The sequence below is a fragment of the Propithecus coquereli genome, unplaced genomic scaffold, assembly GCF_000956105.1.
Source record: "Propithecus coquereli isolate 6110/MARCELLA unplaced genomic scaffold, Pcoq_1.0 Scaffold16, whole genome shotgun sequence".
NCBI classification, from domain to species: domain Eukaryota; kingdom Metazoa; phylum Chordata; class Mammalia; order Primates; family Indriidae; genus Propithecus; species Propithecus coquereli.
The window spans coordinates 3,646,214-3,664,364 of NW_012140524.1; the positions used below are offsets into that span (position 1 = coordinate 3,646,214).

The window sequence follows — 18,151 nt, forward strand, 5'->3', positions numbered from 1 at the left end:
TGTGTGTATGTATAATTTTTTAAATTTTGTTACATGTTTAGGAGCCTTGAGCTGGGCAATTCACGGAAGATGTCACAGGGGAACCAGAGTTCAGTAGAGAGAAAGGAAAAGCCGGCTGTGAGGTGGTACCTTAGGAACGCCAGGCTGAGAGGCACAGACCTGGGGCGAGGCCTGCCTTCTTGCTGGGGCCCCGGGCAAACCACAAAGGCCCTCTGAGCCGTAGTTCCCACCACTGTAAATTGAGAGGTTGGATTATATCCATGATTCTCAAATCTGGACGGTTGTCAGATTCATCTGGAGAGCTTAGGAGGCCCAACCTCAGAGCACCAAGGTCTTTTAAAAAGCACCCCAGGCAATTTTAAGGTACAGTGAGGATGGAAAATCAGTGGAGTGGATGATCACTTGGGTTCTGTAGAATAGATACCAAAGGTCACCCGGTCTTGCTGGCAGAGTGGGTACTGGTTTCTGTTTGGAGTGCTGGTCAGAACCATGTTGTGGAGAGTTTTAAACTAAGAATCTATCTGTAGGTAGCTGGGCATGAATGAAGATTTTTATACAAAAAGTGTTGAAAGCAGTGTTCTAGAAAAAAATTCTTTCTATTGTCTGTATGTAGTAGAAGGAGAAGAAAGAGGGAACTAAGAGCAGATGTGTGAACTCTGGGTGTGAACGAAGGTGTTAGCAAACAAAACTGAGTAAGGCGTGCTCCGGACTGCCGCAATGCAATAGAATTATAGAACTATTTTTTAATAGGAGTAATTTGAATAGTCCTGAGTTTCCATTATAACTGATATGAGCCGTGACAAATGAAAACCATTAAATCATTACTATCAAAATAGTTCATGTTTTTAATATGGGATAATTATCAGAGAAACATGTAGCATAACATGGATATGAAAAAGGGGTGCTACTAAAATCAGACGCAGTTTGAAATGAAGTTTTGTTCTCACTTGGTCATCACTACATATAACCAAGGAAGCTTTCATTTAGATGAATTATCTGCTGTAAGTTATTGTGTCAAAACCACACCTATTTCATAAGCTGCCACCAAAGGGTGAGCAAGAGAGACTATGGAAGAAATATCCTCTCTATTCCTCTCCCTTTCAAAAACACGAAGATTACCACTTACCAACTTCCTGGGCTTTCTTTAAAAAGCATTTTAAAATAACTGTCAAGATAGCATGTGATGCTTGGTAGCCTGACCCCTTGCAGACTAATACCCTCAAGGCTTCCAAGCAAAAGCAGAACCATGCAAGAGTCCAGAGCCAAGAGGAAATGTCCTCTCTGCCCAAGTCTTGTAATACTTACATACTAAACTATTTACATGATGAGATGTTTTTCTTAAAGCATGTTCGTCCCTCAAGGGACCTTTAGAGATAACTTTCTTTTTTTGTGAAGAATCTGGGTTCCCTGTGAATAACTTTGATGATTAACTTTTCGATTGTGTCATGAATGTTAATGGACAACCTCAAGTATTTAGATTCATAGACTGTGTTTGGTGGTAATTAATCTCAATGAGTTCATATGTAAAAGGTCTAAGTTTTCATCTAACTGATGTGAGCCATGAAAACCATTAAATCATTGCTATCAAATTGTTCTGTTTTTTTCCTGCTTATTTTGAAGAATATCCAAGCTAAATTATGTCCCAAAGGACTTAATTTTCAGCCTTAATTGCCTAAGTCTGTATCTTCTTTGATTGAGGAGATTTCCATATTAATGCTAGTAAAAACTCATGAAATTCTTGGAGGACGAGTTCTGCTAACCTTAAAATCATTAGTCAAATTACTAGAATTAAAAAATACATGTTCATTTAAAAAATGTGCCAATGAAAGAATTACTTCAACATGTATTTTAGAATAAACACTTAAGTGTATGTAAACATAGTGGACTTCCATGGAGTCTTGCAGACATTCTTTACATGTTTATTGACTAAATCAATGAATCATCAATAAAGCATTAAGAGAGCTGTAATGCAAATTTATTATAACCATGCAACTTTAAAGCTACATCCCAAGGGCACAGGTGTTACACCTGTTCTCAAGGACAGGACTTTGCATGGTGAGGAGCCCACTAGGAGTTAGTTAGACCCCAATAAGGAGAGGACAGTATGGACAGCCACCTCCCTTGGGAAATAATAACTAAGTGCTTAGCACATAACAGACAACGATAATATTTAATTGAATTGTTAAATCCAAGGTCTATGTTGGAACTTTATTTTCAAGGTCTATGATAGAATACTCTCTTCTAGGTGAAATTGCCTTTAACAAACTGCTTCTGGCACATAAGAACTTAAATTTGTGGAGTCAGTATTACTTTTCCCACTACATAACTTCATCCAACAGAAACTGGAGCCTTAGGGAGAATTGTATCAGGAGCTGCCCTCGGCTGCCTTTGACACTTCATGGAGCAGTTTTGCTGATAGCTCAGTATGTATACAGATCACCTGGGAATCTGAAACTGCAGGATCTGATTCAGTAGGTCTGAACAGAGCCTGAGACATTCTCCAGCTCTAACAAGCTTCCAGGTGATATTGGTGAAACTGGTGTATGAGTCACACTTTGAGCAGCAAGATCATAAGAGCTAGATTTCTAAGTAGTTAGGTTAAGCAGATACAGTATGATGCCAAAGCACTCAAAAGACTGATTATGTGAACATAGATGAGTCACTTGACTTCTGAATCCATCTCATTAGAAAAAATGAGTATAATAGTATAATAAGACATTGATATCTACCAACAGGATTGTGTGAGATTAAATTAATAATGTTATATGAAAAGTTATGAGAGCATATGGTACATAGTCACTGCTAAATCAATGAATAGTAAGAACATAAGCACACAACTCCATTGGTAACTGGTGAAGATGGGACGACCAAGAGGCTGTGTGCTTTCTACACATCAAAGGATTCTAGTCTTCATTCCACTTTTTTTTGCCAATTACAATGTCTAGCACTTAAGAGTAGATCTCTGTGGAATTGCATTAGTAGCAAAATTGATCACTGCCAAGTGTACACTTTTGGTTTCAAAGACATTAGTATTAGGATAATGACCTAATGTCTCCCCATGGTACTAACTGGAAAGAGAACATTCACCCGAGAAAACGGTAATAACTTCTGGGCCTTGAGTCCTCTTTAAGCCGAAGTGTCATCACTGGGAGAAGACTCAAATGAAGAAGACAGAACCAGCCCCAATTTTCAATAACAATATGATATAAAATAGCTCACTATTCTTTTCCAGCCAGTGGTCACAGTAGTTTCTAATTTCATAAATTCTGTATGAATTTTTTCTCTCTTATATATAAAACCAAAGATTAACGTTGGCAGTTTGGCCTGACTTGTCCCTGGTAGCTAGGAGCTCAGCCTGCAGTGGTGTGACCAGTACTGCAGGGGCCCAAATCTACATCACTGTACGGTGGCTCCTATGCCACCCAGATAATGCCCCCAAAATTACTCTTCTGAGCCTCAAAGTTTCTTGTTAACAAACTTGCAAACTATTGAATGTCACTCTCGAAAAGTGCACAGCAGGAAATAGAAGGTAGAAAAATCAGAGAATAATCTGCAGCATCATTTACATCTTAATGTCTCTTTCCACTGAGAATTCAGAGACAGAAAGAAACTGTTAGCACCTTGAGACAGTATAGTTTAATTTGTGTGCAATAAAATTCAGAGTGAAATCAGCTAACCTTTGCCAAAAGAAATGAGATTTTAAAGTCTAATCGAAAGATTTAAGCAAAGTGTTATTAAAAGATGTTCTCTGCCTCCCCCCTCCACCTTATTATCTATAGGTCCCAGGAGAAAAAAGAAGAAGCTATCACCTTACTGAAGGATTCCATTAAATATGGTCCAGAGTTTGCAGATGCATATTCAAGCTTAGCTTCGTTATTGGCTGAGCAGGTAATTGTTTCCATTTAATTTCACACAATATTTTTTTAAATGTTACTGTTGTGTGTATAAACTAATGTTGCATGGATTTTCGTACTAATGATTTAATTTGTGAGCTCATATTGCACCACTCGTCTCTAGTTCAGTTTCTTTTTTGACAAATGACAAGCCTAGTTTTCTCACTCCAATATATTCTGTGTGTATTGTAGGTGGCCTTTAGAAAAAGATGGTCCATTTGTAGCCATTGATGTATTCTCTATCACTTTGGGACAAAATCTGTCAAGAACAGATGATATGATACTTGCTGTTTTTATTACTACTTACTTGTCATATTTTTCTAGGGGATTGCTGATTGACTGAGATCTCCAAACTCAACATGGAGCCAATTACTGATAATCCTGTAGATCCTATTTTAATGCCTGTTAGAATATTACCAAGGCTTGTAGGATAGGCCCCTAAGAGAACATTTCTCATCACATGAAACAGATATGTGTTTTGAATACCCTCCTTCTTTTCACTTGTGTCTAAGTGACTTAATACCATTTTTCAGAGTCCTGGGTGCATGCCCCCCTGCTATGGGGAAACAGATATAAGTTGTCTTCTCTCTAAATTTATAGTATAGTTTTGTTGACACACAGACGTGCCCGTGATACACGCTAGATTCTGCTATTACAAAATTGCCAGATTGTCTTTAAAATCAAACTCAACATCTTTGCAAGATGCCCTGCAGCATTAAGTTGGCTTAAAGGTAATAAATGACTTGATACAGCATGTCAGTTATATCAGGAGCAATTTGCATTAAAAAATATTACAGGTCCCATCAAGAAGCAAAATTAGGACGTTCTATGAATATTTATGTGACAGAAATTATAAACCTGGTTTCCTTGCTCTAACTCTCTATGTCATATAGGTAGGCTTTAGACAAAAGCCCCTGTGTAATTCTCCAGGTAGTATAAGTGGGGCTTTAGACAAAAACCCCTAATTGGATGTTTTAGGAGAGCATTTAAGCTAAAATGATGGTGGTCGCATTCTCTGGCATACACTGGCAGTCCTCAGCTACCTTTGGCTTATGTCGAAGCAGACACAGTAGGGTTTTCTGAAGAAAAGATTGGCTCCGTCCTTTGCCTCACCCTACCCTGGCTCCTTCATTTTCATGAGACCCTCGCCCTGCCTCTGCCTGACTGGCTGCTGTGCAGTTATTGAGACATGCCAAGCATGCTTCCCTCTTGGAGCCTTTGACCAACTGCTCCTGCAGCGCTTCTCTCTTATATACCATAGAGTTTCCCGGATATCTCATATCGTGCTGGTTTCTGTGCAAATGTTACAATATCAGAGAGGTCTTCTGTGATGACCCTTTGTAGAGAGCACCCTTCCACTGCCTGTCCCCTTGTCCTGCCTTATTTTACTCCATAGCATTTATCACCATCTAACATTTGTTTATGGTCTTTCTACCACCGCTAAAATATTTGACTCCGTGAGAATGGCTGTTTTTTTTTTATTTGTCTGAATTCATGAAAAGTTATGACTTGAAAAATGATCAAGATATTATATTTAGTGACCTTGAAATTTATACTGGTCCATTCTAGAGTATCTTTGCATTTGTCCTTACTATTAACAAATTTTATAGTGGGTGAAAGTTTAAAAAGGACAACATGTATAGTTTTTCTTCAGTGAGGTTTAAGAAGTGCCAGGTGATTTATTTCAACTCGATTACTTGGTAAATTTGATTTTTGTGAACTGCAATGGCAAATTGCCATAAGTTATTGCATTTTGTATAGTTGAAGTTGTGTACAATTTTTAAGAAAAGCAAATTATAACTAGGACCATGATCTTTTCTTACATACAAAGGTCACGTCCTTTAGCAGTCTTTCCAATTCTAGATGTGAATGTCAAATGCTATGATCTAAGAATGTAATTGAAACACTGAAAGGTTCTTTCTTCTGCCCCTTTGGGCAATTGATTTTCACATGAAAGAAACAGAGCAGCTGTTGGGCATAACTCAGGATTGCCTTCCTCTCTTTGACTTCCAACATTTTATCTTCATGTTTTGAATTCTTTAGTAATAAAAGAATGCTTCAGATGCACAAGCAAGGCACAAACTGTTAGAGAAAAATACATCTCAACATTCTTTGGTAGCAAGTGAATTTATTTCTTAGTGGCACAAATTTATTTAACTGCATCGTAGCATTTCAGACCCCTGGGGTGTATGAAAGCAATGTTTACAAACCTTGGTCAATCTGTAACACACTGTGAAGCATTCGCCTAACTTAAGCAGGTCATATTCCCTTGTCACCATCTGTCCACATGCACAGCTGACTGTGGTTGTGGGACGATCTAATGCTAAAAAACTCTTTCCTATACTGAGCTGAAATCACCCATTTTGCAGGCAGTTTTTCAGACTCTAGATGAAAGGATTCATTCTGTATTGAATTTCAAGCTTGTTATATGAACCAAAAATTTCTGATTTTCTAGAACTTTTAGTCTTTTTTTCTTCTTCCATGCGGTGTACTAAGTATTCTTTCCAGCTGTTTCAAATGGCAGATTTGGTAAGAATAGCTTCTAGTTAAATAACTAGTTTATGTCTTTGACTTAAAAAAATTTTGTGGAGATCAATAGCAGACAGGAAGCCCTGCGGCTAGAACCTTCTCTCCAAGCTGACCTTTATCTTATCCGAGACTCTTTGGGTAAAGTTATTCGGCCAGTAGTTAACGCATCAAATTATATTATCGTCTAGCTCACCTCTCTCAGTCTTGTCTACAAGGATGTTTTGAGGCACTTTGTCAGACACCTGCTGAAGTCCTTCCCTGATGTAAGGTTGTGATTCCTCCAAAAACGGAAACGAGGTTGATTTGCTAAGCCTTGCACTTGCTGTAAGCATCCTACTGTCTGTCGACGCCATTTCCCATCCTCAGTGCCAATAAAACCATGAGTATAACACTCTCTTCTAAGAGAAGAGATTATTCTGGAACTAATATTGTGTTCCTTACTCTGTTGAAACCTGAAGGAGGCAAGTTGATCTGTTTGGGAAAAACAGAGGATTTAGAAATTTGAAAAATAGATTAATAAGTTGACAAGACATTGTATGTTGGAGCATATTAAGGCCTGTAATGGAGCCCAAGTTTGAAATTGATAGATAATAGGAAGCAAAGGAAAATGTCTGAGGAGAGGGTTTTAAAACACGTGAGGAAGAAAACATGTGGAAATATATGAGGTATTTTAAGAGGAGTCTTTTTTTAATATGCATTCTGGTGTGAGCAGTTGAGAGCCTTGTTTCAGGAAGAAAGTGAGGGAATGGATAGACCGTGGTGGGAAAAGATTCCCTTGGTACTTAATGGCTGTTGCATATAAAGGGTGACAGGAAAAGAAAAATAGAAACTTAAGAGCTCAGGGCAGAGCACCTAAAGGACTGAGGAGATTCATGGCCACTGACAGCCATGGGGAAGCCAGAGAGAAGCAAGATTTTAGGAAGGAAATAAGATCAGCTTCAGCGTTTTTTCCCAGTTAAACAAGTCATACAAATATGTAACGGAAGGTGTGAAAAATCAGAGAAAATAAAATATACCCTTTACCCACACTATAATATGTAGAAACAACAAATATCATTTTTTTAATATCATGCAGGTCTTTTAAATATCTTTATGTTGTTTACATATAGTTTGTATCCTGTTCTTTTCAGTTGTCTTTAAATTATACATAATATTATATGTTTTCTCCTTGTGCTAAAAGGCTTTCATAAATACCATGTGAATGGCCGCTTACTGGTTTATCAAAATAATACATTGTAATTTACATTATAATATCTCAACTATTGAGTCATTTGGATTCTTTTTTTTCTTCTTCTTTTTTTGTGGCAGTGAACTTTTCCCTTCTTAGGGCTTTTTAAAAACAATATTTTGAATCCTTTCCTAATGATATATTCCTAAAAGTAGACTTTCCATGTCAAACAATATGAACATGTTTCATGACTTTGAAACATGTTAGTAAATTGCTTTCCAAAAGGTAATACCAATTTACTCTGCCACCAGCAGCTACAACCTCTAAGCCTTGAACGCTAGTGAAACATTTAAATGCAAATGGCATACGGGCTGGTGACAGGGAGAGAGACCAGGGCTAGAAAGATAGGGGAAACCATATTATTAGCAGGTATTTTCATTCAGGGGGAAATGAAGAATAGTGTGGGAGAGAAAAAAAACCTTAAGGAATTTTCTAGCCTTCTCATTTTATAGATAAAAACATATGGTACACAGAATTAAGCCTGAGGACATACAAATAACTAGTGACAGGCCAAGACTAAAACCTGATCTCTGGACTCCTCACCCACTGCCGTTTCGCTATGACTCTACGGTCCCATGAACAGACTGGCAATGGGTATAGTTAATGAGGTTGGGTGTGGAGGGGTAGAAAGAGAGAAGTGATAGAGGAAACCCAGGAGGATGAGTTGTCACAGGAGATAGAGACATAAAAATATCCAGAAGAAAGTTGATGCCCTTCTGTGTCTCCTGCAGCAAAGAAGTCAAGAACACTGAGAACAGAAAATAAGCTCTTAGATTTGAAGGCGGGTTGGTCTCTGCCTTGCTGTTCTCTTCTGGTTCTCCGTTAGCATTCAGAACTGGCTGTACTCCAGCGCCACAGATAGGACTGTAAACATTTATAAGTCCGCAATCATTTTTAACCAGCCTATTCTTGCCTAGATTATATAGCTTGACATTACACTAGCAGGAAACGAAATAAAATTAACATTATTTATGACTCTGACCACTATAAATTATTACTAGCCCCAGGTTTATGGCCTATTGAAAAACTTAATTAATATGATAACACTTAAAATAAAATACTTTCCTTTCATGTATTTTGGGATATGACTTCACCTGATGCAAGAGTGAAAAGAAAATTGGAACAATAAAATGTAAGTTGGAACTCTAGATCAAAGAGGAGTCCCAGGATCAATTTGTCTCCCTTTACAAATGCCATCTTTTGGGTAGATTCAGGCATGCATGCCACTGCCTGTGTGGTTAAGTCAACTTGGAATTAGACCCTAACTTAAGAATTTACTGATTTAATTATTTAACGTATATTTTGTTGAGCACCTATCTGCTAGCAAGCACCAGAGATTGTTGAAGTAGCGAGGTATGTGCCTTACCCCCTGCAGCATAGTTTAGAAGGGAAGCCTACCCCTAAACAAAGACTTACATCTCCCTTCCCAATATTTAACACCAGAGTGCGACATGTGTATAGAGGAAAAGTACCAGTGAGAGTGTTAAGGGGACCTGACCTAATGTGGGGAAGAGATGTACGGGGAATGGGGCCCATTGCTAAAGGGTGAAATGTAATCTGACACCTAAAAAACTGGTAGATAATGAGTAGGTAAAAATGGAAGGAAAAGTTTTCTGGCCAGAAGGAATAGACCGTGCAAGGACTCTGAGGTGGGGAACACCGTGGAGCCTTCCTCTAATAGAAAGAAAGTCACGTACCTGGAAGTGTAGAGAATGGGGCAAAATGGCACGAGAAAAGTCTAGAGAAGCAGGAAGCCACATTCATATGCAAACGTGGTTGCCCCTCTTTTCCTGGTCCCATGACTGCCTCGGATCTCTATAGTTGCCTACTCTTGTCATGCTTTTTCCTTAGCACTTATTTCTCTGTTCTTGGCATTCCCTTTTTAAAGTGATCATTTCTCTTTTGCTTAAATTGTCACAGAGTGGAGTTGATCGCATACCACTGGGAGATGAGAAAATCCAGGATTACAAAATACCTAACATTTTCCTGGTGGGGAGGAATACCAAGTTAATTGATTCATTTCAGTTGGATGTGAAAGAGAATCAGACATCAAATATCGATAGCATGTTTCTCATAATGTTTATGTTGATGACTCATGGGTGGAGGAACTGTGTTGTAAAGAAAATGAAAGCAAAGCAGAGGGTGAGAAAGCAGGCATCTTTGTTTTCTTTTGAGCTTATGTGTCTTGAATAGTTTCTTTGAGAAGTCATTATGAGTTTAAAGATCTGTCAGTCCTTAACTTCCCAGGTTTGAATAGTAAATAAAGTCATTCATCGAATAAGAAGATACCTTATGACTACATGGGCTTGACACCACTGATTAGAGTGAAAGCACTTCTAGAAGGCAGTTCAGACACTTGGCCTTGATGTTAAGGCACTGGGACAACTTTTTCTTCTATTGGTCCTTCACCACATGGAATGAATACCACACTCTGCACCTTCTGTGCGTTAAGTACACAGTGCCATAGGCCATCCATTAAGCCAGCTGTTTGCAAAGTGTTGATGGGGACCCCCATGGTCCGAGAAGGTCTATACAGTTTTTGTAATAGTACTAAGAAGTAATTTGCCTTTTCACCCCCATTTTCTTGTGAGTGTAGAGTAGTTTTCTAGCAGCTACATGATGTATCCACAACTATAAAAAGGCCATTAAAATACTCTCCCCGTTTCCAACTAAATATCTACATGAGACCAGGTTTTCTTTAAATATGCCAACCAAAAATAAATATAGAAACAGATTGAGCACAGAAGTAGATATGAGATTCCAGCTGTCTCCTATGAAGTCAGATATTAAAGAGATTGACAGAAATATAAATTAATGCCGCTCCTCTCACAAATTTTTTATTTTGAAAAATATAGTTATTTTTCCAATAAATGTGTTATTTATGTTTGGGTTTATTATTATTTTAAATAAAGTAATCAATATTTTTAAAATTTCTCAGCTTCTTTTCTAATATGGTCAATATTGATAAATATAGCCTGCATAAATGAAAGCTCTTTGGGATCCTCAGTAATTCTTAGATTCAAAAGGGTCCTAAAATTAAGAGGTTTGAGAATTGCTGCGTCAAGCCGATGTCCACGTGTCCTTTGGGCTGCTGCAGCCTGGACCGCACAGAAAGTTCTCCAAACGTGTCAGTTGGCCCAAGGAAGTAAATGACAGTCAAGGGTCCTTTTTCAAGACATCTATTTTTCACTTTTCCTTTCTTGAGATAAAAAGTGTGCCACAATGGGTAATTGCAGCATATAAAAGTGGGCATGTGACTATGTTTTATCTCTATGCCAAGGCCCATTTTATTTCCATCCCACTGAAAATGCTTTGGGTCTTGGGGAGGAGCCCTGGCCGCGTGCTGCCACCTTAACCATTGCCCTCAAAGGCCGATTTCACGCTGAGGCCATGGTTCACTGGGGACTCTGGTGTACAGCAGGCAGTGTTATTTGTCAGACCCATTCTCTGGGTCACAGATATTTTTAATTAAAATTGTCCTGTAAATAGCTGACATTCATTTCCTCTGGAACTTACAGGTCAGTAGAGACTAGGCATGTCAGGCTTAGTTCAGGACATCTAGCCAGATGAGGTGAATGAAAGTGAGTGCTTAAAATTGAACTTCAGGGATTCAGTAGCACTACTGTTTAAGATACATGGATCGCCCTTCCAGAGGAGGTAGAATTTATTTCAAATAGCAATACAGTATTTTTCTCCTGTAGGTGGTGGTTCCCCTTTATTTTTTCATAAGTGGAGTAAATCATTCCTTGAAATTAAGAGTCAGGTCAGAGGAAAAGAAAGACAGATATTGAAGACATTTTCATAGAGCTTTGAAACTGCCATTGGGGTTACTAAGGGTACAAGGCTGTGATTGCTTGCTCTGAGAGACATGCGTGGTCTTTTAAATCTCATTACATCTTTAGATTTTGAAAATTGCATTTCTAGTGGAAACTTAGCTTATAGACCCAAAAAGGAGAGAGTGGTTTTAGACGAAAGAGGTAATCTCTTTGCTTATTTTGGACCCAAAAGAAAGTGAGAAAAAGGTAAAATCAGGTGATGTAAAACAGTAATTATACTTAAAAACTGTTTACTGTTGTATTTGACTTCAGCAAGTGAGACTGTGAGGGCATTGATTTTACTCCTTTCAGGAAAAACACCTTCAATTCACCTAGTTTGGTTGTAAAGATGCTTTTCTGATCCCAAGAGGCCACAAATTTTTTTCAAGCGTGTATTTGGCACACAGCTGCTGCAGTTAATAGTAAGCAATGTCCTCGGGCATTTGGAACATGACAGGTGTAGGGTATTTATCTAGCCCAAGGTCTAGGTGCCACTCTCGGCTGCCTCCCAGGTACCTGGTGCTGCTTCTCCATGGCACTGAACACTGCAGCGTTGCCGCCTTCTTGCCTGAATCCCACTCAGTTGTCTGTGAAGGGAGGGACTGGATTGTCTGTCTCGTTCACTCTTCTGTTTTCACTGCATACATGGATGGCACATGGATGGTGTTAAATTAAGTTTAGTTTGAGACAGATTCTGTAACATGCTGTCTTTCTCAGATCTTCTGATTGAAAAACCGAGTCTCCTCTGTACCAAAGAATAGAGGTTTTTGCTTTTCAAAACCTTTTAATTACCACTTTGGCTAAATGAATGACTATTATCTTACATGGACTTGTGACCCTATTTTGATTGTTTTAAACCTTTGAGGTATTTGACAGGCTTCCCAAAATCAAATTTCAAATTCAAAATTAAGTCTTTTTTTTTACCTCAAACTAACTCTAAAATCATTCCACCATTTTGTATCATCCATTTTCATTGGGACAATTACTGGGGTAAAGGGCATCCCATTTGAACAATTATTTTCAGGCCTTTTTCAGCAGTAGGGCATGTTGTACAGGTCCTGATCTTTCCAGATGTCCCATTTTAGTAAACATCGGCTGGTTCACCCCAAAGGAACTAAAGACAGATATGAATTGTAAATATTCACGCATAGTTAATATTGACTTTAATTCAGGAAAAGTACATAATGCTTTATCTCAGTGCTTGTTGTATAGTAGGTGCTCAGTAAATTTTTTCTGCTTGTCTTACTCCTAATATTCAGTTCATTGTTGATTTTTTTTTAAACTTTCTCACCATTTTTTTATTGTCTTTTAAAGGAGAGATTTAAGGAAGCTGAAGAAATATACCAGGCTGGAATAAAGAACTGTCCAGACAGCTCAGATTTACACAACAACTATGGGGTTTTCTTAGTTGATTCTGGTAAGTGAAATCAAAGAGAAACTGTCCTGTTGAGATTAGATAATACCACTTATCAAGCAAAATGGAAGGCAAATAATGCCTCAGAAGTAAAATTCACTTGGCTTGGCAGGAAGCTCATAGTGTTGACAGTCATTGTACCTTGGAGCTGTCATTTCCCTAAATCTTCAAGCTCAGTTCAGCAAAACCTGCCTACTTCTTATAATCGTGTCTCTAAGGAAAACTCCTCAGATGGCAGGAGGTAGTCTGGATGATTTAATGAGCCCCAGTCTTCTTTGAGTATCATTTATACATATTTATAAATCTATGATGATGAAATGTTCCTCTACAATAATGCAAAACCTGCCTCTGAATCTAGTTACTGGCAGATGGTAAATACTTTTCTATAACTGACTTTTTAAAAAGCCTCCAGAATTGTTGCATTGTTACTTCCTTGATACACATTACAGAAACTGCATTATTAAAATGAATACAGCGCTCTTATATGACAGGTGCTCTATAAAATACACTTACTTCATCTTATTTAATGCAAAACATTACCGGGCAGGGATTCTGTTTTCTTTATGATTTGTGCAGAGCCCCATATACTGCCAGCATGCAGTGAATACTTATAAGTAATGAAATTATATTTGAATTTAATGCAAAGGCACCGCTTTGTTCTTCCTGACTACTAGACTAGCTGCCCTGCAGTAAAATTCAGTTTTAATTATTTTTTCAATATGAAATGCTTGAAGGGGTTTTTATTTTCTAGGATATTTGAAGCTCTTCTGTTTTATAGAATATAAATTTATATTCTGATACATCTGGGAAACTTACTATATTTTTGCATCTGTAAAGTTGTTGTGGAGTGCCACCTGCTGGTTCATTAGGCACATAATAATAAATTGTCATAAAGAGAAAAACCAGAAGAGAGCCCCAGTTGGCCTGGTCTAACCCTCCTCCTCCTCTTACTTCAACAACAAACAGTCCCACCCCACACGCCTAAAAATGACAACAGCAACTCACTGACCGCTGTAGGACATTGAGTCTCTTTTGGTACCTTCTAGTCAAACTTGTATTCAAAGCAGGTGCACTTGAGAAGATTTCTGTGCAGATAATAAACATTCCGTTCCATTTAGAACTTCAGACGGTTCTAAAGTTCAGGCAAGCTTCTTTGGAAAACCTTATCAGACTGGAGAGACTTGGTTCTAGTTCTGGCCTTTCCCCTCTCTTTCCCTGGCCTGGGATCTTTGTTAAATCTGTTAATGTCTTCGTACTTTAGTTTCTGCATCTATAAAGTGGTAATTGTGTGTGTGTGTGTGTGTGTGTCTTTTAATCTCTTTAATTCCAACAGGTAACTAAATAGCATCAAAAGTCAGCTAAATGGTATCAAAAATACCTGCAAAGATCATATATATAAAAGTATTTGACAATATATAAGGTACTGCACAAATTCAAGGTAGCATTATTATTGTTTCAAATCCCATTTAATACCATTTAAATAAAACTGTATGATTTTAAAAAGAGATTTTCAAGATAAAGCTGATATATACTTGTTAAAACAATGCCTCAATTACTATGTTGCAATATAGTTAAGACAGTTTTGTTTCTGTAACAGTCTACTCTATTTTTTATCTAATGAAAGGCAAATTTATCTTGGATAAATAACGATCAGTGATAATCTGAAAACATCACATTAGCAAAAATGACCAGAAAACACTTTGGCTAACATAATACATGTAATAGAAGGAATAGATTTTAATTTTTACTGCTTTTTTATTTTTAGTTTTTTGAAAGTATGAATGAATAGTGAAATGGTTCAAAGTTAGGCAGTGGCAAGGATGAGAAGCCAAAATGCAGACTAATTTACAAATTGAATAATTGATGGTATGACTCTGTAATAATGAGGAAGAATTATAAGTCGGGAGAGAACCTGAAGATGTCATGCATTTTATAACAAGACATTTTCTGCTCTTACCAACCCATCGCTGGTTACAGGCTTTCCAGAGAAGGCAGTGGCCCATTACCAACAGGCCATCAAACTTAGCCCCAGTCATCACGTGGCCATGGTGAACCTGGGGAGACTCTACAGGTCACTGGGAGAGAACAGCATGGCTGAAGAATGGTACAAACGGTAAAACTCCTTTTCTTCACTTTATAAGTTGCCCAGAGACCTCAGCAATTTCCCATCAACTTTTTAGTGAATTAGAACAGATGTGCTCTCGGAATACTAACAAATTTTGCCAATTCAAGCGATACAGGTTCTCATCTCCAAAGAGAACAACACAACAGTACAAATGGTATCCCAGTTAATGACTTTTTTCCTACTGGTTAGTCCATGGTGCTAAACCAAGGTTGGAATTTAATTCCCACTTTAGTTAGCCCATTGTTTTCTGAAGCTATGGATTGCAACCCAAACCACAAATAGCAATTTCAAAAATGGGAATACAGGAAACATTGCACATACATCAGAACAACGTATCACCATTAATGGGAAAGACCCTTTGGGCTCAGTTTCCATTATTGATAGGTCGCTAGAGACATTCTAATGTTCAGAGGGCGGCATGATGATCTTTTTTTTAAAACCTTGTTCTTGATATAAAAACAAAGACCATGTCAGAGCAGAGACTCAAACCATGGACAGTCTTCCCTAAATTAAGCTTAGATATTTGGAAATGTACCTGTTAGAAGAAAAGTGTCAATTGGCCTTTCTCCAAACCCAGCGCCCTGCAGGTGGCACACAAAGCTGAAATCTTGTCACCTTTGGGAGCATTATATTACAACACTGGCCGATATGAAGAGGCTTTGCAGATTTACCGGGAAGCTGCAGCACTTGAGCCTTCTCAAAGGGAGCTCCGCCTGGCACTGGTGAGTACAAAGATGAAAGCGAATGAAGCTGGCAACCTAAACACAACATGCAATGAAGAGAGCTGCAGTTGTCAAGCCTCGAAACTGGAGCTGGAATGTTATAATATATCCACTGTATGAATATTCACATAACCAGTGTCAGAGCCATTCACCAAAGATGCGGACACCAAAAATATTGTTTTTGTTTTGAAATAATTTCAAACTTATGAAAAACTTGTAAGAATAGTAAAAAAAAAAGTCCCATATACCCTTTCACCCAGATTCATTGATTTTTTTTAACATTTTGATGCATTTGTTTATCACTCCCTTGAATTTGTGTGTATGTGTGTATATACATATATGGATATATGTGCATATTTAGAAATGTATGTATGCATATACCTATTCTAATAATGTGATTACATGTGATTTTTTTTCTGAACCATGTGAAAGTTTATAGATATCATATCCCTTGATCTCTAAATACTTTTGCGTATAGTTCCTAAGAAGAAAGACATTCTATAATCATGGTACCATTATTTGACTCAGGAAAATTTACGTTCATATCAACAATGTTTTTATTTCAATGTTTGGAACTTCACTCTTCCTTTTCCTTAGATGTATAAGAAATCAAACTTATCTCATTACATATGCAGTGTTTTGTTGAAATCAGAGATTATTTCTCTTCTGACACAGTGAATTCTTTTTAAAAGGCACAAGTCATTTCATTGGATATCTTTGTTGTTCCTGCCATTCATACACAAATGTATGCAAATACCTAAACAAATGAAGAAACAGCAAAAAGTTAAAATCTATCAAGTGTGGTGATCCAGCCTTCTCTGTGAGCCACGAAATAGATGCTGAGCATCTTGGTCAGGAGCATTTCTGAAAAGCTCTATTCAGGGATGCTTTATGTGATAAGGTGATAACAAAGTGTCCGCTAAGCCAAAGTCCATGTGGTTTTGCAGGCTCAGGTTTTGGCTGTGATGGGTCAGACGAAAGAAGCTGAAAAGATGACCAACCACATTGTGTCAGAGGAGACTGGATGCCTCGAATGCTACCGCCTCTTGTCAGCAATCTATAGCAAGCAGGAGTACCACGACAAGGTAGAGAAGGACACTTTTTAGGGTTGTTTGCATTCGTCGGTAGAAAATGGTGTGCCTAAGTGATCCTCCGGTTTGCATATTTATAAGGCTGAGAAGTCTTAAATATCATTAGTTGACATGTCTTATCTTATGAAATTTTCACAATTCTCTCTTTAACTCCTAAGATGTCCCCTTGAAATAATATTTTCATGGCTCACCCTTGGTCTGGAGATTGTATGTGGTATGTCTCAGTTCATTTTCAGCTAACTCTGTAAGATCAAGACTAACATTTGTATGCTTTGTCACTTTCCACATTCCTTCTGATATATTGTTTTATGTAATCCTTGTAACAACCCTGCAATGCAGGTCAGCAACACAACATTACAACCGTTACTGTTTATCTCCATTTTAAAAACCACATAACCAGTAAATTTATGAACTGACTCAACAAATATTTGTTGAATGCCTGCTATATGCCAAACACTGTGGTAGGCACTGGGAATAAAGTGATGTGAAAAACCAAAAAGTCACTGCTCTTGTCCTCATGGAGCTTACAGTGGAGGAGACAGAGATCAAAAAATCACCAAACAAATGTAGAATTATAGCTGTGCCCAGTGATATCATGAAGAGCTACATGGTCCCAAAGAGCATATAATCAGGGGACCTGACAAGTCTGGAAGGTCAAGTTTCCCTGTGGAGTTATGTGGTGGTACGGGCTGGATGAGGAATAGGAGTTATTAGACAGAGGGGGCAGCAAAGAGAATTCTGGGCAGGGAAACAGCACATGCAAAAGCCCTGTGGTAGCAGCAGGTGCTCGCCTGAGGAATGGGCGGGAGTGAGCAGGGGTACACTGTGAGATGAATGCACAGGTTGCTAGGAGTAGACCCTTTGGGGCCAAGCCAAAGGTTTTGCTCCTTATACTGGGAGAAGCTTTGGTGTTTTAAGGAGAGGAGTAACCTGATTGTATTTATGCTTCAAAGGGATCTCTAGCTGCCAGGGGGCCGTGGGTACTGGGAGCAGAGTCGGTACCCGGAACTGAGAGGAGGCTGTTGGAGTGGTCCAGATGGACATGTGGTCAGGGCAAATGTCTGACCTTAAATCTTATTTTCTTCCAACTGTATCATACAATCTCCCTGTAAGGTGATTGGGGACATTTTATTGTCACTTATCTGTAAATGGGAAACATGGAATATAAGAATATTATTTTGTCAGGGGCATTAGTTCATCAATGAGAAAATCAGAGAGAAGGAAGAATGTATTTTGATTGTCACACACCACACCAGCCTATTAATACATAGGGACAAAAAGTAGAAATTTTATCAGTTAAGTTTTTCTTTACCTAATCTGTGTTTATTCTGTCT

At 38.2% G+C, this 18,151-nt stretch overlaps 1 protein-coding gene across 1 annotated transcript in view; it reads left to right on the forward strand.

The window, feature by feature from the left end:
- TMTC1 (transmembrane and tetratricopeptide repeat containing 1) overlaps positions 1 to 18,151 on the forward strand; it is a 280,957-nt gene that overhangs the window by 255,388 nt on the left and 7,418 nt on the right. The window contains exons 11-15 of the mRNA XM_012640954.1: positions 3,780 to 3,888; positions 12,780 to 12,882; positions 14,857 to 14,992; positions 15,582 to 15,726; positions 16,674 to 16,811. Of these exons, the coding sequence (XP_012496408.1) occupies positions 3,780 to 3,888; positions 12,780 to 12,882; positions 14,857 to 14,992; positions 15,582 to 15,726; positions 16,674 to 16,811 (631 nt within the window). The remainder of the gene's footprint in view (positions 1 to 3,779; positions 3,889 to 12,779; positions 12,883 to 14,856; positions 14,993 to 15,581; positions 15,727 to 16,673; positions 16,812 to 18,151) is intronic.